The sequence below is a fragment of the Leucopleurus acutus genome, assembly GCF_964270905.1.
Source record: "Leucopleurus acutus genome assembly, chromosome: 12".
NCBI lineage: Eukaryota > Metazoa > Chordata > Mammalia > Artiodactyla > Delphinidae > Leucopleurus > Leucopleurus acutus.
The window spans coordinates 45,646,671-45,661,536 of NC_139154.1; the positions used below are offsets into that span (position 1 = coordinate 45,646,671).

Sequence of the window (14,866 nt, forward strand, 5' to 3'; positions counted from 1 at the left end):
GTTCAAAGTCTAATGTTCAAGTCATTTCAAAGTCCTTCTCTAACTGTTGAGAAGTCTGTTCTGGCCAGAAAGCTTTAGTGTCCTCTAAGACAGGGCACAGAATATTTTTGCAAATGACCTCTCTTAAAGAAAATTATTAATGAATTATTTTAAAATATTATTCATTGGTAACCATATTTTATGTGTACATTATAATTTTTGATATTTTACATTTGAAGCTTGCTGTTAAGAATGGTATATTTAAAAAATTTGTAGCTGTGTGTGGTGATGGATGTTTACACTTATTCTGTAATCATTTTGCAATAGATATATATATCAAACCATTATGTTGTATACCTAAGACTAATACAATGTTATATGTCAGTTATATCTCTATTTTAAAGAAAAGATTGATATATAAAATATACACTGATAGAAGAAAGTTTCAAGGGACTTTTAGTTTATTAGTACATTTCATTTATTAACATGATGCATTTTGTTTCTTACTGCTTTGCAGGCAGATGTAAGTATAAAATTATGGAAAAATGGATTCACAGTCAATGATGATTTCAGAAGTTATTCTGATGGTGCAAGTCAGCAGTTTCTGAACTCCATCAAAAAAGGGTAAGCAATCTTTGTAAATAGAGGGATATTTTATTTATTTATTTATTTTAAATTAATTTATTTATTTTTAGCTGTGTTGGGTCTTCATTGCTGCCCACAGGCTTTCTCTAGTTGTGGAGAGTGGAGGCTACTCTTCGTTGCGGTGCGTGGGCTTCTCATTGCGGTAGCTTCTCTTGTTGTGGAGCACAGGCTCTAGGCTCGTGGGCTTCAATAGTTGTGGCATGTGGGCTCAGTAGTTGTGGCTCGAGGCCTCTAGAGCGCAGGCTGAGTAGTCGTGGCGCAAGGGCTTAGTTGCTCCACAGCATGTGGGATCTTCCCGGACCAGGGCTCGAACCCGTGTCCCCTGCATTGGCAGGCGGATTCTTAACCACTGCACCACCAAGGAAGTCCAAGAAGGATATTTTAGATATATTTCATTTAGAAGATTCCTTTTAATGTTGTTCACATGTTCCTATGCATTCAAAGACACTTTTTCTTTTATAAATTCAGATTTTTTCATAAGGTGAGTTTTCTTAAAAGAACCACAGCTGTAATTTTGAAGGGTCAGGAATTTGAATTCTGACCAACCAAAATCTGACTTAAATTAATTCACTTTTTTTTTTTTTTTTTTTTTTTTTTGCGGTACGCGGGCCTCTCACTGTTGTGGCCTCTTGCGTTGCGGAGCACAGGCTCTGGACACGCAGGCTCAGCAGCCATGGCTCACGGGCCTAGCTGCTCTGCGGCATGTGGGATATTCCCGGACCAGGACACAAACCCGTGTCCCCTGAATCGGCAGGCAGACTCTCAACCACTGCGCCACTAGGGAAGCCCTACGTGTCTTTTTTTTTTTTTTTTAAACTGCGTTGGGTCTTCCTTGCTGTGTGCAGCTTTCTCTAGTTGCGGTGACTGGGGGCTACTCTTTGTTGTGGTGCGTGGGCTTCTCATTGTGGTGGCTTCTCTTGTTGCGGAGCACAAGCTCTAGGCGTGCGGGCTTCAGTAGTTATGGCACGCGGGCCCAGTAGTTTTGGCTCGCGGGTTCTAGAGCTCAGGCTCAGTAGTTGTGGCACGCAGGCTCAGTAGTTGTGGCACACGGGCTCTAGAGCACAGGCTCAGTAGTTGTGGCGCACAGGCTTAGTTGCGCCGCGGCATGTGGGATCTTTCCAAACCAGTGCTCGAACCCGTGTCTTCTGCATTGGCAGGCAGATTCCTAACCACTGTGCCACCAGGGAAGTCCCAATATTATATATATATATATATATATATATATTTTTTTTTTTTTTTTTTTAATTTTGACTATCTTGGGACTTCCCTTGTCATGCAGTGGTTAAGAATCCGCCTGCCAGGACTTCCCTGTACTTATTTTGGTCAGTTTTTATTTCAGAAGGGTTGATAGTATTCTACATCTAACCAATTTTTAATATATACATACACATATATAGGTCTCTATGTATGTATATGTACAACGTATAGACAGATTTTAAATGGCTCTATATTATGTAATATAATTAATTTGGAATCTTTTTCAAACTAATACAGAAGTTGCAAGTGTGGTACAAAGAACTTTTCTAAAAGTATTTGAGAGTAAGTTGCTAAAGTAAAGTATTCAGGATGATGAGGCATCAGTTTGTATTTTTATTAAAAAGGAAATATATTTTCCTGTGTAACCACAATACAACCATCTATTGATGTATAATATTATTACCAATTATTCCTCAGAATGTATTCAAGTTTCACTTTTTATCTTAATATTATCCTTTATAGCAAAAGCATCCAATTCAGAATTACACATTGCTTGTAAATGTCATGTCTCTTTAGTCTCCTTCAGGAGGGAACAGTTTCTCAGTTTTTGATTTTGTCTGTTTTTAATGACCTTGACACTTGAAGATTATGGGCCCAAATTATGTAGAATGTCTCTCAATTCAGATTTATCTAATTTCGTCCTCATGATAAGATTAAATTACACATCATTTGTAGTAATATCACAGAAGTAATGCTATCCTAACTTCAGTAGTAAGTTGTTCTTTGCTTTTCTTTATGGTTTTTTGCTTTTCTTTATAATTTTTTCATTTTATCTGTTTTTTTGAACTCTGTGTAAATGCAATGTGTTTATTTTTTGTGTCTACTCAACTTATTTCTTTGGGATATTCATCCATGTTGTTGCATATAGCTATAGTTGGCATGAATCCCAGAAGCAGTATAAGAAAGATAAATTTGATTATGTAAAATCAAATGCCAAACTGGGAATACTTGTTTCTCATATATCCTGTAAATGGAATATATACATATTTCTTACAAGTCAGTAAGAAAAAGATAAAAAGAGTATTTTATGTTTGTACCATTTGATCTACTTTATAACAGAATAACAGTGTGCATGTGGTAAAAATGAATGACATTTAGCCATATACTAACATGAGAAAATTTCTGTGGTATATTGCTTTTTTTTTTTTTAAGCAGTTTGCAAAATACAGAATAGTGTACATAGAATGATACCATCTTTGGAAAAAATATAATTATTATGTGGAATTTTACTATATAGAGAGAAAATTTAGGAGATACACTGCAAAGCTTTTTATTAGAGTAAGAGTGGAATTATAAGGACTGTCACTTTTGGGGGAGGGGGCTGTCATTTTCTTTCTTAAGTCTACATGTGTTTACATTTTTTTATGTCTTGTTTTTCTAGAACCAGCATGTAGCTATATTTTCATTTTAAAGAATGAAATAAGAGCTTGATTTTTCTCTATTATTTTAAATACATTTAGTTTTTATTGTATAGAATATATATGCCTCTTATTTCTGTATATTTTTCTATTCTTTTTACATGCACAGTATGTTTTTCAGAGAAAGAAAAAACATATTAGGGGCTTTATCACTTTCTTTCTTTACTTTCCAAGAGAATTACCTTTAGAATTACAGGGAGTTTTTGATAAAGAGGAGGTCGATGTTAAAGTTGAAGATAAGAAAAATGAAGTATGTATGTCAACAAAACCTGTGTTCCAGCCCTTCTCAGGACAGGGTCACAGACTGGGAAGGTGAGTAGGCTCATGATCTGTAATTTCCATAAGCAGAGGTTTGACTAATATTCAGCTTGTCATTATTTTACTATGTAGACCACATATATAGAGTTATCATTTCTCCCATTGGAAATGAGATTTTTCATGTTAACTTTTATGAGAACTTCTAAGTCATATTCACCTTAGTGTAAACTAACATGCTGGCACTATACTAAAATGTCATGGTGGCTGTTTTGGTTTTGTCCGATCAAAAGTGCCTGGCTTAATGAGGACATTGGGCAAAATTGGGTGGATAAATCATTTTTTCTCCCTTGCACCCACCACTTGAGCTTTGCCATTAATGTCACAGAGTACATAGGCTAGCTTTTGGTTACAGGGTTCTGTATTATAGTTACCAATGCCTTCAGCATTGTGTTCTCTGATCAGTATCTGAATTTTGAGGTAATAAAAGTGAAATAATGCCTGATAAAGTTAGTATCGGTATCAGAGCCTTTAATTATTGGGTTGGCCAAGAAGTTCGTTCGGGTTTTTCATAAGCTCTTCCAAAAAACCCGAACGAACTTTTTGACCAGCCCAGTATTTTCAAACTTTGCAGTATTCATCTTATCTAATTATGCCTGTGGCAGAATATGCAAAGAGGTTAACTATAGGATTGCTTTCATTTTTATGAATTCTCATATATTAATTATCAAGATTGGTAAGTTATATAAATGCATATTCATCCACACATGTAAAAATATCCCAATGTGACTTTCAGAGTGATGAGGGAATACTTTGTTTCCTTTCATTTCCTTTATAACCCAAGGACTGTTCTCTACAGAGAACTTATAATTTCTTTTAAAAATTTTAACCTGGGGAGTAGGTAAAGGTAAAGTCCATAGATCAGTCAGCACTATAAAATTGTTCTGTAAGGCATGATTCAAATACATAAGTATACTCTTCAAGTATACTTACGTAACAGTCCACAAGCTTACAACTTACTTAGATGTGCATAATTTTATTAGATTCCTATGATCATCATGTATAATGGATATAACTGATATTAATATTTTTATGTGTTAGGGAACAGCTGTGACTAGCTAAAATCTTCCTAAAAGCTATACTTACTGTAAAGTTTTTATAGTAATTGTTTAATGATAAAGTTCTGCTTAATGAAAAACATGCATCTGACTTGTTGTCTGGATTTTCTTAGTGCTACACCAAAAATTGTTTCTAAAGCGAAGACTATTGAAGTTGAGAATAAAAATAAGTTGTCTACTGTCTCACTAAACAGTCTGGAACCCATCACTAATATACAGATCTGGTTAGCCAATGGGGAAAGGATTGTCCAGAAATTTAACATTTCTCATAGGTGAGTCTTCCATTTCATTATTTGTCTGATTTGTTCCCTAAGTTTTAATTGTATTTCTTCTTTTCAGGTCAGTCAACAGCTATTTTTAAGAACTAAGGATCTTAATAAATAGTTCTCTAAACATAATGTTTCATGACAATGGAAATTCTTGGACATTAATATAGTATTTTCAGTCTGTTTTATGGATTATCATTTCATTAGTTTTCCTGTTTATCTAGATACATAATTTTAAAAGAATTATTTTTAATATGTTTTTAAGTTGATCGTTAGCATTATGTGTGTATTTTTCTGTTAATTGTAGAAAAGGAATGATAATACAGGAAAGTACTGAAAGAAATTGAAATCAAGTTAAATTCCATTACCCAGAGATAATCACTACTACTAGTTTGATGGATTTTTCCAGTCTTTTATCTCGTCTTAAAATGTTTTTTCATTTTAATTAAAGTAGGAACATATTGTATGTAGGTTTCCAAGTCCCTGGGACCTCCTTTAAACTTTTTACATCTTCCCATCATTCTTTGAGTATTTTCTTGTTTATTGGCACAAAATTTTTTTTCAGGTTCGTTCTGTACGTTTTCTAAGAAGCCCTGGTTCTTTTTAGTGGCCAAGGGTATTGAGGATCTGGTTACTAGGTATACTTATTGCCAGCATTCCCAGGCCCTCTGAGTGGAAAGAGCTACGGGTGTCTATACATACATACACATATGCATATATATACACACACTAACACACATATTTACAAATGTATTTCTATATCTTTGCGTAACGAAAACCATGAGTTCACATAGGTAGCTCTAATTTCAATCCACCACCACAGGGTTTATTCTAGTTTTCCCCTTTCCATATTTGTAATTAACTTCTTCACTTTCTTCAGTTTAACTTTCTTCAGTGAGAAACCTGGCTCCAGTTACTCTCAATATATTTATTTATTTTTTAAAAATATTTATTTATTTATTGGTTGCGCTGGATCTTAGTTGCGTCAGGCGGGCTCCTTAGTTGCGGCTTGAGGGCTCCTTAGTTGTGGCATGTGAACTCTTAGTTGTGGTATGCATGTGTGATCTAGTTCCCTGACCAGGAATTGAACCTGGGCCCCCTTCATTGGGAGCACAGAGTCTTAACCTCTGTGCCACCAGGAAAGCCCCCAATATATTTATTTACTGATCAGTTCTCCTACATGTAACCAGTCTCCTTCTTCTACTGCTGCCTCCTCCCCAGCCTGGAAGCCTCCCTCTTCCTGCTGGGTCTCTTGAGATATCACATCATGCCAATGACCTGTTTGCCCTCCTGGGCTCTGGCAGTCAGTGCTGCCTATCCTCCCCTATGAGTGTTCACTGGCCACCTCTTTCTGGTTCTGACACACTGCAGTTGGCCCCTCCTCTGTATGAATGCTCTTTTTATTCTGCTTGAGACAGCCTGCTGTGTACCACCTCTCCTATATTCCTAACCCAACTTGGCTTCTGACACTCTGCACTGAGCACCTCTTCTGTGTGGACACACTCCTAACCCTGCTCATACTGCAACCGTCCCCACCCGCCTCCCTCTACATGGGCGCACTCCTCGTGCTGGTCAGACTCTGACACCGGGAAGATGGGCCGCTTTCCTGTGCAGATGCCCTCTTCACCCAACCTGGACTCGGATTCCCTGATCTGGGCCACCACAACTCCCTCTCATATCTGGCCTGTATGCCAGTAGGTTCTCATTATTATCTATTTTATACATAGTAGTGTATATATGTCAATCCCACTCTCCCAGTTCGTCTCACCCTACCCTTCCCCCCTTGGTAACCATAAGTTTGTTCTCTACAACTCAGATTTGTTTCTTTTTAGGGAAATAAACTATTTTAATCCCAACTTCTTTGTCTAGAAAAATACTTCTGGCATTTTCAATAACAAATAGTCACCTACCATTTTTTTTCCCTGAATGACTTGAAGCATTTAAAAACCTTTGACTGGCCAATGGTATTTATTAAGTGATAATTAACCAAGCTTTGTTTTTTAATTGGAATGTTTAGTCCAGTTTTTATAATGTTTTATAATATCCTGAACTAGTTAGGTTTAAGGCTACCATCTTGCTCTTTTTTTTCTCTTTACCTCATGGCTTTTTATTCTTCATTCCTCCTTTCTTGCCTCTTTTTGAGCTTAATGAGTATTATTTTTTATCCTCTCATAGCTTTTTAGATTGGCATTTCTTTATTCTTGTAGTAGTATTGCAGAGATCACAGTACACATTTTTAATTTTTACTGCACAGTTCCTTTAATCTTTATTGGGTTTTTTTGTATTTATATTCTTTGCCATAAGCTTTAGCCTTTCATTATCCAATTTTTGGTACCCAATAAATACATGTGACCGTTTTCTTGATTTTGTTGGTAACCTGCACAGATTAACAGAGTAGCAATTGGTGAATTTGATTGAATGGGAAAATTCTGTCTTTGGTGATGTCATATTTCATTAATTCTTGTTTGCACATTTTTTCACATTTTAGCATCTCTGAAATGGGGATACATCCTTATAATTTCTTGTTGGCCATATGGCAGTAATGACACAATTGTCTTTGCCTTGGCATCTGCCTCAAAGCATGCAGAACAAGTGTCAGCTCAATGAAAGATCATCCCAGAGACAGTAGTGGAGCACTTTTCAAAGTACTGCTGTATCATCAACACACCCGATGATATAGAAGGGAGTATTATATGGAAAAACATGTACATCAATGAACTGAATCAGAAGTGATTTGAAGGATCTGAGTCTGAATAACGTTCAACTGTTAGGAATGACTTAACCATTTTATTCTAATCTTATTATGGAAGTAAGTGATTTGATGAATGTTTGTGTGAAAATTAGTTAAAAGTGCTCTTTCAATAAGTATAAAAATTCTAAGTGTTTAAGAAACTATTTTGTCATAATCTGGATTTTTAAAAATTTTAGTAGTATATAAAATGACAAGTCTTAGAATCAGTGGCATCTCAGGGGGGTTTTTTTGGCCGTGCCACCTGGCTTGCAGGATCTCAGTTCCCTGACCAGGGATTGAACCTAGGCCATGGCAGTGAAAGCCCAGCATCCTAACCACTAGGCCACCAGGGAACTCCCAGTGGCATCTTAATTTCGATGAACTGTATACGTACTTTCCCTTTCTAAATACACACGCATATACTTACATGAACATAACTTTGAGCTACCTTCAAGATAGCAGTGATTGGGAGGACTTCCCTGGTGGCGCAGTGGTTAAGAATCCACCTGCCAATGCAGAGGACACGGGTTCGAGCTCTGGTCTGGGAAGATCCCACATACCGCGGAGCAACGAAGCCTGTGCACCATAACTACTGAGCCTGCACTCTAGAGCCTGCGAGCCACAACTACTGAGCCCATGTGCCACAACTACTGAAGTCCACACGCCTAGAGCCTGTGCTCTGTAACAAAGACAAGCCACGACAATGAGAAGCACGTGCACTGCAACGAAGAGTAGCCCCCACTTGCCGCAACTAAAGAAAGCCCGCGTGCAGCAACGAAGATCAAATGCAGCCAAAAATAAATAAATAATTTTTTAAAAATCACTGTTATTAAAAAAAAAAGGTTGCAGTGATTATATTACATTATAGTGTTTATTATACTAACTGAAAATCTACATGCACTAGTTTAAGAATTAACTAGATTTGAAGCACAGCCTGATGTGGTATTGAAGAGGTGCAGCCTGTGTCTGTGTAGGATTACTGGTTGGACCATTTCTGATCCATTCAGAGCAAGATATGTAGATATTTCTGTTATAGAAACTTTCAGGCATATGCAGAAGCAAAGATATGATATAATGATCCGTCATCACTCAGTTCCCACTGAACTATGTTAAGCAAATCCCAGACTTCATATAGTTTCATATGTAGATATTTCAGAATGTGTTTCTAAAAAATAGAGACTCAAAATGTAACTCTAATACCCTTGTCACATCTAAGATAAGGAATAGTAATTCCTGACTATTATCAGGGGTGAACCTTTAAAAGATAGCCCAAGTGAGTAGTTACATCAACATAATTTGATTATTCTGGATTAACATAGCCAGGTATCATCACAAGTTATTACCTTAAATTAACTAATTCAGGTTTTCATAAAATTATATTAATAGTTTGTGCTATTTTACAGGGTAAGCCACATCAAAGACTTCATTGAAAAATACCAAGGATCACAAAGAAGTCCTCCCTTTTCCCTGGCAACAGCTCTTCCTTTCCTCAAATTACTAGATGAAACACTCACACTGGAAGAAGCCAATTTACAGAATGCTGTAATCATTCAGAGACTCAGAAAAACCGCTGAACCTTTTAAAGAACTTTTATAACATTGATTTTTGATACACTAAGTGGAAGGTTTCCAGAAAAATGATGGTCATAAGTGGACATGCACACCAAAATGGGCGGGAAGTCAGATTTGCTGAGCTTTGCACTATTTAACTCCCTCCTGATGAGAAGATTTTAAAATAAGTACAAGTTAGGAAAATAAACTATGACTGGAAACTATATTCAATGAACTTTTCCCAGAAGGCTACTCAGAAAGAAAAATAGACTTATTTTCAAATACCAGTTATTTAACGTAAGATATATTAAATAACTATATCATTTAAAATCTTAATACAGTATAAATTAGCAAATATGTTCATAGCATCTTTCATTCAAACATCATTCCCAAACAGCAGTGATTTGTTTAAATGTTAGCTGTCTCAGATTTTTTTAAATAGCAATACATTAAAAAATTATACATGGCAGGTTAAAAATATCAATGCAATTTTTTTATATCTGAGATACAATCAAAAGGCTGAAAGGAACTGCTTTCACCACAGCTATGCCTCACCCTCAGAAGTGTTCCCAATTTGCATTGTCTAGTGGCAAGATACACTCAAATATTAACTTGGCAACAATATCTGGGATGTATTTTCATTTAAGAATAAAATTGTGTGGCTTAGTATAATGTCAGTATCAATCTGCTGACATACATTTCAACATTTTCGAAACGTATAAATTTAAAAGAATTCTTTTTTCTCTAGGAACCGCAGTTTATCCCCTACTTTATTTTCTTTCAGAAATTAGGGGTTTGGGGGCATCCCTGGTGGCGCAGTGGTTGAGAGTCCGCCTGCCGATGCAGGGGACACAGGTTCGTGCCCCGGTCCGGGAAGATCCCACATGCCGCGGAGCGGCTGGGCCCGTGAGCCATGGCCGCTGAGCCTGCGTGTCCGGAGCCTGTGCTCCGCAATGGGAGAGGCCACAACAGTGAGAGGCCCGCGTACCGCCAAAAAAAAAAAAAAAAAAATTAGAGGTTTGTTCTTAGTTAACATTTGGAGCGGGCCATTTGTTTGCACCACTCACATAGAATCTAATGCTAGTGTTGTCACGTTACTAATTAACATCTTTTAAATGCGTCGTGTAAAGTATGGTGTTCTATTTCATACATCACACAGTCCATTTATATATTATAGGATTTATTACATTATGATGTCACTAAGGAAAACATGCTAGATTTTTAACTAAAACTGGTTACACTTCAGTATTTCCCTGTCAGATTAAATCCCCTTGCCTGACAGTAAGTTTAAGAAGCTTTTTGCTTCATTGAATGTGCCAAGGAACTAAGTGGCCATGCCTAACAGCAGTAATGTTCATAGGGTGCTGGATGTCTGCTGGAAAGAGCAGTTCTCAAACTTTTTGGTCTCAAGACCTTTTGTTTATGTGGGTTATAAATACTAATATTATATTTAAAATAAAAAAGTTATAAAATATTCATTAAAAATAATAAACGTGTTAATATAAAGAACATATTTATGAAAAATGTCTATTTTCCAAAATTTAAAAAGATTTAGTGAGAAACGTGGCATTGTATTTCATTTTTTCTAAATACCTTTACTGTCTGATTTAAAGAAGACAGATGGAATCTCATCTGCTTCTGTATGTCTGTTGCAGTATCACACATCATGTAGCCTATAGTAAATGCTACTGTACATTCATGAGAAAGTGAAAAAAAGCAAATAACGTCTTAGTATAATTATGAAAATAGTTTTGACCTTGCAGAACCCTTGCAAGAGCTAATCTTATAAAGCAGTGATTTGCAGTGATTCTCAGGCCTTAATATGTAAGAATCACTTGGGAAGCTTTTCAGAATGCCTATTACCTGCCACCTACCACACACATTTTAACAATTCATTGTATTTGGGATGGGTTCCAGATGTCTACATTTTTAATCCCAAGTAATTCTTAGGTATGTAGTAGGAGAACCAGTCTTCAGGAAATCCTGCACTAAGCTTCCACCCTAATAAAATAAAACCTGTGTGCTGCATCATGGACAGTGCAAGACTCAACTGAAATCGGACTGTTAGACCTTTAAATTTTATTGTAGTCCACCAGTTTGTTCTTAGACTGTCCTCCCACCCTTTAATTCTGAACTAATCATGAGATAAACCTGTGCTTTATCTTCTGTAAGCACAGCTGAGACAAGGCTGCAACATTTAAATGAGGTTTTTATTAAAGGCTCAGGGATAACAAAAGGGAAATATACACATAACTAGATGACCAGATTTATAAGATATATCTTATGTTTGAAGTTCATTTTGAGAATGCTTCCTTTTCTAGCTCTCAGCCTTCTAGGTGGTAGAGGTCTTTTTATCAAGAAGAGAGGGAGAACAAAGGAGAGCCTTTTCCTTTTGTCATTTACCCTCAGAAATGAACAGATATATAATAGAAAATATTTATTGTCTGTAACGTTTACGTCTGTGGTAGAGTCGTCTCTTTAGTAAAACAAAAATAATGGCATTCTTAAAAAAAATGAGGGGATGGTAAAATCAGATGTAACGTAAGTCATTGTTAATATATTTTCAAGAATCTGTAAGAAAATGTTTCATGTAGGCCTATCATGAAGCGTTTTATAATTTTCATTTGCATAAATATACGTCAATTTTTGATTCTCCATATATTTCTATAAAGGGGCTTCTTGTTGGAAATATTTTTCTTGTACATATAAAAAGGCCTCCTTTGTGAATTTTCCAGTTTATAGTAATAACCAGAAGACACATTAGAGGTTTTCTTGTGTGTACATGCAGAATACACCCCAGTGAGAAGTTCTGTAGAGAAAGACCTGTCATCAGCAAGAACCCTCATTTTTGTAACTGTGAAAACTCTAATTAATGTGGATGATATTCTTAAAGGTTTTCTAAAGTGAGAACCATCTGATAAAGCTTTTTACATTAAAGTTTAAAATTCTAAAGTTGTTAATTAAATATGTAGAATACCCAAAACATGTTGACTTTAGAAAACAAACTGAATTTAGCAAGGGAAGGCAAACTTGAAAATAAAGCCAGCATCTTAGATGTGGAATATAATTTGACCTAAGTAGTTGTTTCAAAAGTGGCATCAATCAGTTTACAACCATTGTTGGGGGTGATATGCAGAAGTACATATCTAATTTTACAGATTCTAATTCATTGGTTAAATTACTATGCATTATCCAGGTTCTAAAGGTGATCTTATTTATTTTATATACTTCTGTCATTCAGAATACTTTTCATTATACTTAATTGTGTTGAAATTATGTATGCATCTATTTCAGTGCCTTAAAGTATTTTGAAAGCAATCTTGCTAATGGTTAAAGAACTGTTGTCTTGAAGATGAAATACTGTTCATTAAAAGGATCAGTGAGATAATTTACATTTGTTTGTTATGAAATAGTTACATATGGATGCATTTGTCATTTTTATTTGGCAAAGTCATTCAGTTTGAGAATCAACAAACATTTATTAGGTGCTTTCTGTTTGCCAGGTACTTTAACCAATGTTACTTTCATTTAGTACTCAGAAGTGTTAAAATGTGATATTTTTAATACTAACTCAATGGGTGTGTTTATTTCTTACACCATCCTTTGTGTCCTTAGTTGAACTAGCATGAAGACTCCTTAGTAAGATTTACCCCTTTGCTCTTAGTACAAACCATTTAATTTAAACATTGCTCATCACACTGAATCTTCAGATAGAAGTGGCTTATTCAGTAGACTAATATTTGGCTCTTTGTCACTTGATTTAACTGTATGTTTTTTGCACAGATAATTCATATTCACTGGAGAAAATTATACAGTTATGCTACAATGATCTTTAGCTCACCTGTTATTCCACCATTCAGAGATAACCACTAATAACATATTGGTGTGCATCCTTTCAGATGTTTTGAAGTGTATCAGTCTTTAGTTTTGTTTCAAAAGACAGGCTTCTTGATTATTGTCGGCCTGTTTTATTTATTGAAGTCTATTTGTCTTTAAAAATTGCATTAGGAATATACCATCACTTTAAGCAGAATAGTAACTGTTAGGGAAAAAAATGCCTTTTAGTTACATTTCTGTGCAAAAAAGGGAGGGAGGTGTTTTTTGTTTTTATTCTGTTGCCCACTTCCCTTCAAAAGTAAAATTGTGGTAGTACATGCAACACAGTATAAGTATTGTGAGTGAAGTGTTTCCAAACTTGCTGAAATTGCATATAAAGTGTTGTGTTCAAACGTAAATTATCCAAAGAAACTCATCTTGAGTTTGTTTAGTTTCCAAGAAATTAAATATTTAACACATGCATTATCTAGTTATCTTTGCACTATTTGCTAGGGCTGCAATCAAGGAAACTGAAGGTACCCATTTTCTAGATTAAGGAATTGAGGCATAGAAAATGGGATGACTTGCTTTATACTGGGTAATGTATACTTTCAGGTTAGATTTAGCTGTAATGGGAAATCCAAAATAATAATGGCTTACAGAATACATTTTATTTCATTTCCCATGCAGAAGTCCGGAGGGAAGCAGTTCAGAGCTGCTAGATCAAAAGTCATGACTCCAGTATTGTTAATCTGCGGATCTCAGCACCAGTTAACTTGAGGTCTTCAGATAGCCTGTTGGCACCAGCCATCACATTTGCATTTCATCATTTCATCCAATAGAAGAAGCATACCCATTCCCTTTTTGAAAAAAGCTATTGAGATGTAATTCACATACCTTACAACTCACCCATTTAAAGTGTACAACTCAGTGTTTTTTTAGTATATTCACAGGATTGTGCAGCCATCACAATCTGATTTTAGAACATTTTTATCTCTGAAAGAAACCCCATGGGGCTTCCCCTGGTGGCGCAGTGGTTGAGAGTCCGCCTGCCGATGCAGGGGACATGGGTTCGTGCCCCGGTCCGGGAAGATCCCACATGCCGCGGAGCGGCTGGGCCCGTGAGCCATGGCCGCTAAGCCTGCGCATCCGGAGCCTGTGCTCTGCAACGGGTGAGGCCACAACAGTGAGAGGCCCATGTACTGCAAAAAAAATAAAAATAAAAAATAAAAGAAACCCTATTAATAGTCTTTCTCCACCCTCAGTTCTAGACAGCCACAAGTCTACATTCTTTCTATAGGTTTATTTATTTGGACATTTTCATGTAAATGGAATCATACAATATGTGGTCTTTTGTGACTGGCTTTATTCACAACATGATGTTTTCAAGGTTCATCCATGTCGTTTTTATTGCTGAATAATAGTCCATTGTATGAATATTCCTAACATCCTAAATAGCCATTAGTTGATGGACATTTAGGTTGTTTCCACTTTTTAGCTATTAAAAATAGTGCTGCTATGAACATTTGTGTTCAGGTTGTTGCGTGATCATGTTTTCATCTCTGTTAACATCCTCAGGAGTGGAATAAATGCTGGGTCATATAATTTCATACTTAACTTTTGAAGAACTGCCAAACTTATCCAAAGCACCTGCACAGTTTACATGCCCACTAGCAATGTATGATTTTCCATATTCTCCCCAACGCTTGTTACTGTTTTTTTATATAATTATAGCCCTCTTAGTGGAGTGGTATCTTGTAGTTTTGCATTTCCCTAATGACATGAGTATCTTTTCATGTGCCTTTTGTCCATTTGTCTGTCTTGGAGAAAT

General features: G+C 36.0%; 1 protein-coding gene across 3 annotated transcripts in view; it reads left to right on the top strand.

Annotated features, from left to right (window-relative positions):
• UBXN2A (UBX domain protein 2A) overlaps positions 1-14,784 on the top strand; it is a 42,238-nt gene extending 27,454 nt beyond the window's left edge. For 2 of the 3 annotated variants that reach the window (XM_082852195.1, XM_082852193.1), the window contains exons 4-7: positions 497-603; positions 3,474-3,611; positions 4,786-4,944; positions 9,073-10,516. In XM_082852195.1, the coding sequence (XP_082708321.1) occupies positions 497-603; positions 3,474-3,611; positions 4,786-4,944; positions 9,073-9,265 (597 nt within the window). In that variant the 3' untranslated portion in view covers positions 9,266-10,516. Of the gene's footprint in view, positions 1-496; positions 604-3,473; positions 3,612-4,785; positions 4,945-9,072; positions 10,517-13,725 lie in introns of those variants that run through there. The other variant, XM_082852194.1, reaches the window with a different exon arrangement.
• The last annotated feature ends 82 nt before the right edge of the window (positions 14,785-14,866 follow it).